Below are 13,193 nucleotides of genomic sequence, written 5' to 3'. Positions count from 1 at the left end.
GCAGGATGGACACCTGTTAACAGAAAAGACCACATCCTCAAAAACAGCACTGTTGGACAGTGAGATCGTCATGTTTAAGTGCAAGTGTTGATGTGTGGTCTCTCACAGCAGCAACTGGGTTTTATTCAAGTGCATGGTAGCTCATTATTTTTTGTTGAAGTTAATTATCATTAGTTATCATGTGGACAGCTTGACCCTGGAATGGATTATTTCAAGGCCTACTGAAATGAATTTTTTTTTTTAAAACGGGGATAGCAGATCCATTCTATGTGTCATACTTGATCATTTCGCGATATTGCCATATTTTTGCTGAAAGGATTTAGTAGAGAACATCAGTGATAAAGTTCGCAACTTTTGGTCACTGATAAAAAAAGCCTTGCCTGTACCGGAAGTAGCGTGACGTCAAAGGTTGAAAGGCTCCTCACATTTCCCCATTGTTTACAATGCAGCGAGAGCGATTCGGACCGAGAAAGCGACGATTACCCCATTAATTTGAGCCAGGATGAAAGATTCGTGAATGAGGAACGTGAGAGTGAAGGACTAGAGTGCAGTGCAGGACGCATCTTTTTTCACTCTGACTGTAACTTAGGTACAAGCTGGCTCATTGGATTCCACACTCTCTCCTTTTTCTATTGTGGATCACGGATTTGTATTTTAAACCACCTCGGATACTATATCCTCTTGAAAATGAGAGTCGAGAATGCAAAATGGACATTCACAGTGGCTTTTATCTCCACGACAATACATCGGGGAAACACTTTAGCTACGGAGCTAACGTGATAGCATTGGGTTTAACTGCATATAGAAACAAAAGAAATAAGCCCCTGACTGGAAGGATAGACAGAAAATCAACAGTACTATTAAACCATGGACATGTAAATACACGGTTAATGCTTTCCAGCCTGGCGAAGGTTAACAATGCTGTTGCTAATGACGCCATTGAAGCTAACTTAGCAACGGGACCTCACAGAGCTATGCTAAAAACATTAGCTATCCACCTACGCCAGCCAGCCCTCATCTGCTCATCAACACCCGTGCTCACCTGCGTTCCAGCGATTGACGGTGCGACGAAGGACTTCACTCGATCACCGATGCGGTCGGCGGCTACTGTCGGATAGCCCGTCTGCTATCCACCTCAAAGTCCTCCTGTTTGTGTTGCTGCAGCCAGCCGCTAATACACCGATCCCACCTACAACTTTTTTCTTTGCAGTCTTCATTGTTCATTAAACAAATTGCAAAAGATTCACCAACACAGATGTCCAGAATACTGTGGAATTTTGATATGAAAACAGAGCTTTTTGTATTGGATTCAATGGCGTTCGAATACTTCCGTTTCAACGATTGACGTCACACGCATACGTCATCATACATAGACGTTTTCAACCGGAAGTTTAGCGGGAAATTTAAAATTGCACTTTACAAGTTAACCCGGCCGTATTGGCATGTGTTGCTACTATCAGACTGCGTGGTCGGTAGTAGTGGGTTTCAGTAGGCCTTTCAATTTCCATTGTTTTCTATTGGAAAGGGTTTGAAACTTGAACAATGTAAGTTTATATTGCTTCTGTGTCCCTCTGGCTTTTATCAAAATTCATATACAGTCGTGGTCAAAAGTTTACATACACTTGTAAAGAACATAATGTCATGGCTGTCTTGAGTTTCTAATCATTTCTACAACTCTTATTCGTTTGTGATAGATTGATTGGAGCACATACTTGTTGGTCACAAAAAGAATTCATGAAGTTTGGTTCTTTTATGAATTTATTATGGGTCTACTGAAAATGTGACCAAATCTGCTGGGTCAAAAGTATACATACAGCAATGTTAATATTTGGTTACATGTCCCTTGGCAAGTTTCACTGCAATAAGGCGCTTTTGGTAGCCATCATCAAGCTTCTGGCAAGCTTCTGGTTGAATTTTTGACCACTCCTCTTGACATATTTGGTGCAGTTGAGCTAAAGTTGTTGGTTTTCTGACATGGACTTGTTTCTTCAGCATTTTCCACACAGGACTTTGGGAAGGCCATTCTAAAATCTTAATCCTAGCCTGATTTAGCCATTCCTTTACCACTTTTGACGTGTATTTGGGGTCATTGTCCTGTTGGAACACCCAACTGCGCCCAAGACCCAACCTCTGGGCTGATGAATTTAGGTTGTCCTCAAGAATTTGGAGGTAATCCTCCTTTTTCATTGTCCTGTTTACTCTCTGTAAAGCACCAGTTACATTGGCATCAAAACAGTTCCCAGATCATAATACTACCACCACCATGCTTGACGATATGGTTGGTGTTCCTGGGATTAAAGGCCTCACCTTTTCTCCTCCAAACATATTGCTGGGTATTGTGGCCAAACAGCTCAATTTTTGTTTCTTCTGACCACAGAACTTTCCTCCAGAAGGTCTTATCTTTGTCCATGTGATGTCAGATGAAACGACAATTGACACTTATCACAAAAAAGTAAGACTTGTAGAAATTATTGGAAACTCAAGACAGCCATGCCATTATGTTCTTTACAAGTGTATGTAAACTTTTGACCACGACTGTATTTGTTTTTCCTATGGTTAAAAAAAAACATCTGACAAATGCATGCACTTTAAGGTGCTGTTTGCAACTTCTTTACAGTAACATTTTTCAAAGCAAAAAATATAACCAGCTAGCTTATGTTACCATTAGTGGTGTAACAGAATACCTTTGTTGACAATTTGTTTATCGTTTTAACAATTACAAAGTCTATGTACAAACCCCGTTTCCATATGAGTTGGGAAATTGTGTTAGATGTAAATATAAAAGGAATACAATGATTTGCAAATCCTTTTCAACCCATATTCAATTGAATGCACTACAAAGACAACATATTTGATGTTCAAACTCATAAACGTTATTTTTTTTTGCAAATAGTAATTAACTTACAATTTCATGGCTGTAACACGTGCCAAAGTAGTTGGGAAAGGGCATGTTCACCACTGTGTTACATGGCCTTTCCTTTTAACAACACTTAGTAAACGTTTGGGAACTGAGGAGACACATTTTTAAGCTTCTCAGGTGGAATTCTTTCCCATTCTTGCTTGATGTACAGCTTAAGTTGTTCAACAGTCCGGGGGTCTCCGTTGTGGTATTTTAGGCTTCATAATGCGCCACACATTTTCAATGGGAGACAGATCTGGACTACAGGCAGGCCAGTCTAGTACCCGCACTCTTTTACTATGAAGCCACGTTGATGTAACACGTGGCTTGGCATTGTCTTTCTGAAATAAGCAGGGGCGTTCATGGTAACGTTGCTTGGATGGCAACATATGTTGCTCCAAAACCTGTATGTACCTTTCAGCATTAATGGTGCCTTCACAGATGTGTAAGTTACCCATGTCTCAGGCACTAATACACCCCCATACCATCACAGATGCTGGCTTTTCAACTTTGCGCCTATAACAGTCCGGATGGTTCTTTTCCTCCTTGGTCCGGAGGACACGACGTCCACAGTTTCCAAAAACAATTTGAAATGGGGACTCCTCAGACCACAGAACACTTTTACACTTTGCATCAGTCCATCTGTCGTCATGAACGGCCTTCAGCTCATCAAAGCCATGCTCCCCCCACCATCACCCTCCCCACCAATGCCAGCACATCATTAAAGGAGTTAAAGGACTCAAAGGACTCCAATGACATCACAGGACTCCAAAAACATCATAAGACTGTAAAGACCCTCTCCATCAAAGAAGAGGATGTACGCCGGCAGTTCTTGAAGCTGAATACGCGGAAGGCCCCCGGGCCGGATGGTGTCTCCCCCTCCACTCTCAGACACTGTGCGGACCAGCTGGCTCCTGTCTTCACTGACATTTTTAACACTTCTCTGGAGCTATGCCGCGTGCTGTCCTGCTTTAAGACCTCTACCATTGTCCCTGTCCCCAAGAAAGCACGGATCACAGGACTAAATGACTACAGGCCGGTCGCGCTGACGTCTGTGGTCATGAAGTCCTTTGAGCGCTTGGTCCTGCCCCACCTCAAGGACATCACCGCCCCCCTCCTGGACCCACTGCAGTTCGCCTACAGAGCCAACAGGTCTGTGGATGATGCAGTGAACCTGGCCCTCCACTTCATCCTGGAGCATCTGGACTCCCCAGGAACCTACGCTAGGATCCTGTTTGTGGACTTCAGCTCTGCCTTCGACACCATCCTCCCTGGACTGCTACAAGACAAGCTCTACCAGGTCAGCGTGCCCGACTCCCTCTGCAGTTGGATTAATGACTTCCTGACAGACCGAAGACAGCACGTACGGCTGGGGAAGATTGTCTCGGACAGTCGAACCACAAACACTGGTACTCCTCAGGGCTGTGTACTCTCCCCCTGGCTCTTCTCCCTGTATACAAACTGCTGCACCTCCAGTCACCAATCCGTAAAACTGCTCAAGTTTGCGGATGACACCACCCTCATCGGGCTCATCTCGAATGGCGATGAGTCCGCCTACAGGAGAGAGGTGGACCGGCTGACGTCCTGGTGCAGCCTCAACAACCTGGAGCTGAACGCCCAGAAAACAGTGGAGATGATCGTGGACTTCAGGAAAGTCACAGCCCCACCATCCCCCCTCACCCTGATTGACTCTCCCACCCCCGTCCCCATTGTGGACTCCTTCCGTTTCTTGGGCACCACCATCACCCAGGACCTCAAGTGGGAGCTGACCATCAGCTCCATCATCAAGAAGGCCCAGCAGAGGATGTACTTCCTGCGGCAGCTGAGGAAACTTAAGGTGCCGACAGAGATGCTGGTGCAGTTTTACTCAGCCATCATAGAGTCCATCCTGACCTCCTCCATCACAGTGTGGTTCCCCGGCGCCACAGTCCAGGATAAGAATAGACTGCAGCGCATCGTACGTGCTGCTGAGAAGGTGATTGGCTGCAAGCTCCCATCCCTCCAGGACTTGTTCTCCTCCAGGACCAGGAGGCGTGTGGGTCGGATCACAGCTGACTCTTCTCACCCTGGACACACACTATTCTCCCCTCTCCCCTCAGGCAGGAGACTACGCTCCATCCAGACCCACACCTCCCGCCACCTGAACAGTTTTTTCCCCTTGGCCATCAGGCAAATGAACAATAACTCCTAACAGCAGCTCCTTGAATTCCTTGAATCCCTTCTAAGTCTATCTGATAGCTCAGTCACAGCTCTTTTTATACCAAATATGTGTTATATGTGTTTTATGTCGCACGTTTGCACCAAGAAAAATTCCTAGTTTGTGAACCCGTTTTCAAACAATGGCAATAAAACGATTCTGATTCTGATTCTGATTCTGATCTTAGATGAGCTCAGGCCCAGCGAAGCCGACGGCGTTTCTGGGTGTTGTTGATAAACGGTTTTCGCCTTGCATAGGAGAGTTTTAACTTGCACTTACAGATGTAGCGACCAACTGTAGTTACTAACAGTGGGTTTCTGAAGTGTTCCTGAGCCCATGTGGTGATATCCTTTACACACTGATGTCGCTTGTTGACGCAGTACAGCCTGAGGGATCGAAGGTCACGGGCTTAGCTGTTTACGTGCAGTGATTTCTCCAGATTCTGTGAACCCTTTGATGATATTACGGACCGTAGCTGGTGAAATCCCTAAATTCCTTGCAATAGCTGGTTGAGAAAGGTTTTTCTTAAACTGTTCAAGAATTTGCTCACACATTTATTGACAAAGTGGTGACCCTCGCCCCATCCTTGTTTGTGAATGACTGAGCATTTCATGGAATCTACTTTTTTACCCAATCATGGCACCCACTGGTCCCAATTTAACTGTTCACCTGTGGGATGTTCCAAATAAGTGTTTGATGAGCATTCCTCAACTTTATCAGTGTATATTGCCACCTTTCCCAACTTCTTTTTCATGTGATGCTGGCATCAAATTCTAAAGTTAATGATTTTTCCCAAAAAAATGTTTATCAGTTTGAACATCAAATATGTTGTCTTTGTAGCATATTCACCTGAATATGGGTTGAAAATGATTTGCAAATCATTGTATTCCGTTTATATTTACAACATACACAATTTCCCAACTCATATGGAAACAGGGTTTGTAATAAACGTTTTTACGACCCGAATAAAATGTTTGGTGTTTACGGCTGTCACTCACAAGGTCTCATCAACACGTATGCGCGGGGAGCGCGTGCACACATATAAAAGCAGTCCAAGACAAGCAATGAACACTTTGCAGGCATGTTGTTGTTATGATAGAATATACATTAAATGCAGTGGTGTGCCGTCAGGGCCAACAAGGCCGTCTCTGCTGGCCTAACATAACCAGAAATCATGATCATAATTAAAGATACAATTATTTTTTTATTTACTTTCCCTAAATATCTAAAAGTATTCATATTCTCTTCATATCATAATATGCTTCTTCCAGTGCTGTTGTTTTTAGTTTGTATCCAGTCAGAATTCAGCTAGCTTATGTTGCCATGCTGTACCAAATCTGCCTAGAGCCTTCAGAATCAACAATTCGGGGGTCCGTGCACTCTCAGTGAACGGGGACATACAGTTGATAGACAGTTGCGATAGCCAATCAGATCACAAGTTGTTGTCAGTAAGGCCTTTTAGCTGGCCTAAGGTTGAACGTGACATTTACGCGTCCCGTGGTTGGATACTCATTCGGACCGTTAGCGGATGGATTTGAGAACACAGAGTTGACAGACAGTTGGGATAGCCAATCAGATCACAAGTTGTTGACAGTAACCTATCCAAGTAGCCTGATGTTAACGAGACTGTGATTGGATACACACTTGTCATTCCAAAGTGAGTATCCATTCACAAGTTTCAATTTAGCAGGAAGCATGAAGTGTTGCGCCGTAGCCAGACCGGGATAGCAGAGAAAAAGAACAAAACGTTGATTAGGTGGCAGATATATATTTGCAAGGCCATTTTCAAGAAGGATATTTAAAGAGAAAATACATCTTGTGAGACGATGTCGGCCAACCCCGGAAGCTAGCTCAGCTGTTCTGGCGATGAAATGGGGGAAATTGTTGCCATTTCCACTCGAATAAGCCGACGGCGAGGGGTACCACTGGCTTATACGGCGTCGAATAGGTTCTCTAAATTGTAAGTTCAAATATATATTTTTTTCCACTTTTCATATGTTTTTTTGCTATTTTTATTTTGACAGTACCACATAAGATATGTTTTAATTGCTGAGGTGTTTTATTGATTTTTAAATGCGCCAGAAAATAACCTGTTTTGTACACTGTTGATGTAATTCAATTCCCGGTAGGGCGTGAATGTGTTCCTGTATAGTATTTCTCCAGAAATGATCATGTGGTGACATCAATGATGGTATTTTGAGAGGTAATCATTGAAGTCGGAGATCACTGAAGGCCTAGGTGGGAAACGCACGGCCTGCAACTGATTAAATGACACTTAACGCTAGCTATCCAATTTGATATTATTGGCTAAGAACACCCAAAGCTAATGCGCGTACATGTTTTACGTAAGTTTGAATTAAGTCATTACGTACGAAAAGGCGTAAGAGGGTGGGATATAATGTGTAAAACAAACTGGAAAGTCGTCGCCCTCTAGGCATCTGTGTAAATGTTGCAAACAGCCCCTTTAACATTTTAAGACACTCTTTCTTAATTTGGCCGCCCTCTGTAGCGCACATATGTACATCCCATCTACGTAAGCTTCTTAAGAGCTCACCCAACACAAAAGATAATATTGTTTAGCTTTTCTAAATGTTGTTCAAGCCCTACTTAGACATGCTCTCTTACCCCTTTACCAGGCAGGATTTTGGCGGATTAGGATTTCAATTATTTGGATTTACCGGAAACCTTCTCGATCCAGCAGTTGCACTCATTGGAAATTATACAATAATGCATTTTGTTCTTTTCTTTTTAGGGATGTCCGATAATGGCTTTTTTTGCCCATATCCGATATTCCGATATTGTCCAACTCTTAATTACCGATACCGATATCAACCGATACCGATATATACAGTCGTGGAATTAACACATTATTATGCCTAATTTGGACAACCAGGTATGGTGAAGATAAGGTCTTTTTTTAAAAAAAATAATTAAATTAAATAAGATAAATAAATTAAAAACATTTTCTTGAATAAAAAAGAATGTAAAACAATATAAAAACAGTTACATAGAAACTAGTAATGAATGAAAATGAGTAAAATTAACTGTTAAAGGTTAGTATTATTAGTGGACCAGCAGCGCGCACAATCATGTGTGCTTACGGACTGTATCCCTTGCAGACTGTATTGATATACATTGATATATAATGTAGGAACCAGAATATTAATAACAAAAAAACAACCCTTTTGTGTGAATGAGTATAAATGGGGGAGGGAGGTTTTTTGGGTTGGTGCACTAATTGTAAGAGTATCTTGTGTTTTTTATGTTGTTTTAATAAAAAAACTAAATAAAAAAAACCACACAAAAAAAAACGATACCCATAATAAAAAAAACGATACCGATAATTTCCGATACTACATTTTAAAGCATTTATCTCTATTTCTTTTTTATGGTCCCTTTCTAGTTCATAATGCTAAAATCTAAATTCAAGGTGAATGTCTTTAGAAGTTCAACATAATGTATTCATATAATGTAATCATATTTGTACATATCGTATATGTCATATATCGTATTCGCTGATGCTGCTCTGTTGTTGTGAAAGTTAAAGTCCCAACGATAGTCACACACACACTAGGTGTGGTGAAATTATCCTCTGCATTTGACCCATCCCCATGATCACTCCCTGGGAGGTGAGGGGAGCAGTGAGCAGCAGGGGTGGCCGCGCTCAGGAATAGTTGTTATTGTTGTTGGGACGGTATAGCTCGGTTGGTAGAGCGGCCGTGCCAGCAACTTGAGGGTTGCAGGTTCGATCCCCGCTTCCGCCATCCTAGTCACTGCCGTTGTGTCCTTGGGCAAGACACTTTACCCACCTGCTCCCAGTGCCACCCACACTGGTTTAAATGTAACTTAGATATTGGGTTTCACAATGTAAAGCGCTTTGAGTCACTTGAGAAAAAGCGCTATATAAATGTAATTCACTTCACTTCACTTGTTGTTGTCTCTCTGTCTTATCCCCCTCCTGTCCCCACAATTTCCCCCTCTGTCTTCCTTTTTTTCTCTTTCTATCCCTCCTGCTCCGGCCCGGCTGCACCAAATAATGATTTAAATACATAAAATAAAGTTAAATACAAATAAGGCAACAAGAGGATTATCCCACCCTTCTCTTTTGTAAAGTAAATCTGTACAACCGATATGAGCATCTAAATGAACAATATGATTTGCCTGAAAAGCTGGACAGGACAAAAAAAAAAAAGTTTAACAATGTTTTTGCCTCTCGTTGCTTTGTGCCGTTGTGAGCAAAATGTGTATTAGGACAGGCTAATAATGAGATTTAACTTGTACAGCTTTTTATTTTGTGCATTTGAGTGCAGCAGTTAAACTACAACCACAATAGTAAACATACTGTTAAATCAATACTTTAATAGCAAATTCTTTGATATATCATTCTTGCATTGTGTACGCAAAATCTATTTATTTTCCATTACATTACAGGACGTGAGCTCACCTCTGACAGGGTCCTCCTCAGGTCGGCCTCGCACTTCTCCAACTCATGACTCTTGGTGCTGTAAGACTCCTTCAATCCCAGCATGGCTTCCTCCTGCTCCCTCAGTTGGACGTTGAGCTCCTTCAGCTGGCCCCTCAGGGCCACCATCTCTCCGGCCCGCTGGGTCACTTCTGCTTGGCTTTCCCGCAGCTGCTGCTTGAGCAGTGAAATCTCGCCGGCCTTCTGACACACCTAACACGTAAAGAGCAAAAGAGGGTGCATTTTTAGTACTGAATGTAAGTGCATAAACCTGTAGACCAGGGGTGTCAAACTCATTTTAGATCGGGGGCCACATAGAGAAAAATCTACTCCCAAGTGGGCCGGACTGGTAAAATCACGGCACGATATAAAGACAACTTCAGATTGTTTTCTTTGTTTAAAAATAGAACAAGCACATTCTGAAAATGTACAAATCATAATGTTGTTGGTTTTTTTTTATACTTACATGTTACGGTTAATAGTATTCTATCTTTATTTGTTGTTATTTATACTTTCTGAATAAATGATGTGATAATGTTCATCAGTCAACATTGGTGTTAATTTTCAATCCATCAAAATAAAAAATAATAGCAAAATCAAATTATAGGATGTTATTTGTGTAGTTTGCTCATTTTCCTCGACTGGTGCACTAACATTGTGTTGTTTATTTAATTTTTTACATATGTAGCATACAATAATTGCTATTGCGACATCTAGTGGACACATTTAGAACAGCGGTTTCTTTCATTCAAAAATTCCGGCTCATTTTTATACTTAGCAAATTCATCCCGTGGGCCGGCTAAAACCTGTTTGCGGGCTTGATCCGGCCTGCGGGCCTTATGTTTGCCACCCCTGCTGTAGACCAAAAGAGGATTAAGAGCTGCGTTTACAATGTATCACTTTAATCTCATATCTCACCTCCCACTTAGTCTCCTCTAGACGTGGCAATATGTCAGCCTGCTCCTTCCTGTAATCCAGACACTTTCTCTCCAGCTCCTCTCTCTGGGCAAGCAGGGCAGCCATCTCCTCCTGGAGCCTCCTCTTGTCCTGAGATAAACGAGTTATCTGGGCCTGCAGGGCAGTCTGGGAGCGCTGAGCACGCCGTGTGACCTGCGGATGAATACAAGGTAAGGTCTGCCAGGCTTCAAATTTTTAACTTTTTAAGGTCAAAGCAAGTGTTGCCTTAAAGGAGGGCTCATATTTTAGGGCACCAAGGCAAGTTAGAAGGGTACCAAGGCAAACATTATTTTCTTTCGAGGCAGGAGATATATATAAGTATATAATATATATATATATATATACCGTAATTTCCGGACTATAAGCCGCCACTTTTTCCCCTCGTTCTGGTCCCTGCGGCTTATACAACGTTGCGGCTTATTTACGGCCTGTTCTTCTCCGACACCGACGAAGAGGATTTCGGTGGTTTTAGTACGCAGGAGGAAGACGAAGACACAATGATTAAAGACTGACTTTTCATATACCGGTAGGCTGGTTGTTTTGATAACGTACAGGCGAGCACTTTGTATTACTTTGCACCGTTGTATTATTTGTACTCTGCACGAATGCTGTTCGCCATGTCAAAGATGTGAAAGTTTGATTGAATGATTGAAAGATTTATTGTTAATAAATGGGACGCTTTGCGTTCCCAAACAGTCATCTCTGTCCCGACAATCCCCTCCGTGGTAGCAGGAACCCCTATATACTACGGTAATTACACATCAAAACCCTGCGGCTTATAGTCGGGTGCGGCTTATATATGGAGCAATCTGTATTTTCCCCTAAATTTAGCTGGTGCGGCTTATAGTCAGGTGCGGCTTATAGTCCGGAAATTACGGTATATAAAACAATTTTGAAAGATGGCACCTGATGGCCATAAGACATAACGGCACTTTTTGTCCATATAGATAAAATTAGTGTTCATGTATGAGATCTAGGGCTGCTAGTTATGGCCAAAGTAATAATTAAGATTATTGTTATCAATATTGAAATCATGATTACTGATTGTTAGGTAAAGCAGTGTTGGGGTGTGAACATAATACCATCATGTCATTTGTAATGTCTAATAAAAAGGCTGTAGCTAAACGTTATCCATACATTTAAAGACAAATATTAGATTGTTTTATTCTTTATTAATATCAATTTGTCAGCTTTTTGTCATTACATGATGCCTTTATCTCTATTTTTACGTTTTGATAGAGGAAGTTTTTATTTATTTATTTTTTTAAACATTTTTTTTTAAAGTTATGTACATTTAAATGTACATGTGGATGATGTATCGGGACAGATCCATCAAGAGTTTGACCAGAAATATGTCAAATAGGAATTAACTATACACAATAAAACATTAATGTCACAACATTGATGTCACATGAATGATTTTTGAAGTAATACCTTTGTGACATGAAAAAAACACAAGTAATGTAAAAAAAAACATGGCGTTTACTTTTTGATATCAAAATAAAACAAAGCAGTTTGGCTATCCATCCATTTTCTACCGCTTGTCTCTTACATGAAGACGAAGTCTAAACAACAAGCTTTGTTCTTCTCCAACGCCTCCCTAGTGTTTCAGTACAACAGTTTGGCCAACAAAAAAAAAATTCCCGAAGTGACACCTTTCACATCGAATACACAATCTTCACAGACTTCGTTCAGTTTGATGAGATGACAAAACATTTTTGCTAGTATTGATGTTATTTGACCAGTTAAATAAAGGAGTGAACATCCCAGTAAACAAACTAAAGACTTTATAAACAAGTTGTGACAACGTTCACGACACATCGCCTGCTGCAAAACATCAAATACATTTCTCTTTCGCTGTATACTTTTAATGTGGGGACAAGTGCGCCTGTCTCCAATATTGTCCACACCTGTCTCCATCTAAACACAGCAGTGTGCTCATAAACGCACGGCGGGAAGCGAGGGGAAATGACGTTAAACCGAGCGCTTGGCTCCGTCAACTTCTAAGGAAATCTCCACAACAAAGTCCGTGTCGTTGGTCTGCCATGATTATCAAGCCAAACGACGCTAGTGCGCATGCGCCTGACTTCCTGTTGCCTAAAAGCATTAATAAATGACGTTTTTTTCTGTAATTAAAAAATTAGAAGGTATTACTAACTGTCGGGAATTTTTATCACAAATTATCATTACACCGTTTATACTTTTTCATCCCTCGTCCATTAACAAGTAACAAGTCAAGGGCAGTCATGGCATGTTCTTGCTGCAAATGTTGGTAAATTTTTTGGGCATTACGACGAAAGACGAGGTGGTTAAATTCGAGCCCTGGTCTGCGCACATCCTGCGATATACAGAGAGTCGTATTTACACCAGTATGATTCTTTCAACATCATTAGGTTCCTACATTTTTGTTAGAAGTAGATTTAAGACAAAAATTTTTTTAAAGACATTGGTCAGTGTTCAGAGTGTAGCGGTGAGGTTACCTGCTGCAGGCGCGAGGCATAGTTCTGTCTCAGCTCGTCCATCTGTCGCTCCCACACGCGCTGCTTCTCCTCGAACACCTGAATGATGGCGGCTTCGCTTTGGTCCAAGTTGCGCCGCATGTGTTGCACCTATAGTGGGCAAGGAACACGGGGACTTAAAACCAAACAGCATGCAGATTAGCTAGTATAAATCAACAA

General features: G+C 41.7%; 1 protein-coding gene across 1 annotated transcript in view; it reads right to left on the bottom strand.

Annotated features, from left to right (window-relative positions):
* lzts3b (leucine zipper, putative tumor suppressor family member 3b) overlaps positions 1–13,193 on the bottom strand; it is a 29,098-nt gene that overhangs the window by 2,421 nt on the left and 13,484 nt on the right. Inside the window, exons 5-8 of the mRNA XM_062023960.1 lie at positions 12,996–13,124; positions 10,477–10,668; positions 9,541–9,771; positions 1–13 (exon numbers count right to left, since the gene is read on the bottom strand). The exon at positions 1–13 is cut by the window's left edge and continues 2,421 nt beyond it. Coding sequence (XP_061879944.1) covers positions 1–13; positions 9,541–9,771; positions 10,477–10,668; positions 12,996–13,124 — 565 coding nt within the window. The remainder of the gene's footprint in view (positions 14–9,540; positions 9,772–10,476; positions 10,669–12,995; positions 13,125–13,193) is intronic.

The sequence above is a fragment of the Entelurus aequoreus genome, linkage group LG17 (genome assembly GCF_033978785.1).
Source record: "Entelurus aequoreus isolate RoL-2023_Sb linkage group LG17, RoL_Eaeq_v1.1, whole genome shotgun sequence".
NCBI lineage: Eukaryota > Metazoa > Chordata > Actinopteri > Syngnathiformes > Syngnathidae > Entelurus > Entelurus aequoreus.
The sequence above is the reverse complement of the archived record's forward strand: the minus strand, read 5'-3'. Positions and strand labels throughout refer to the sequence as shown.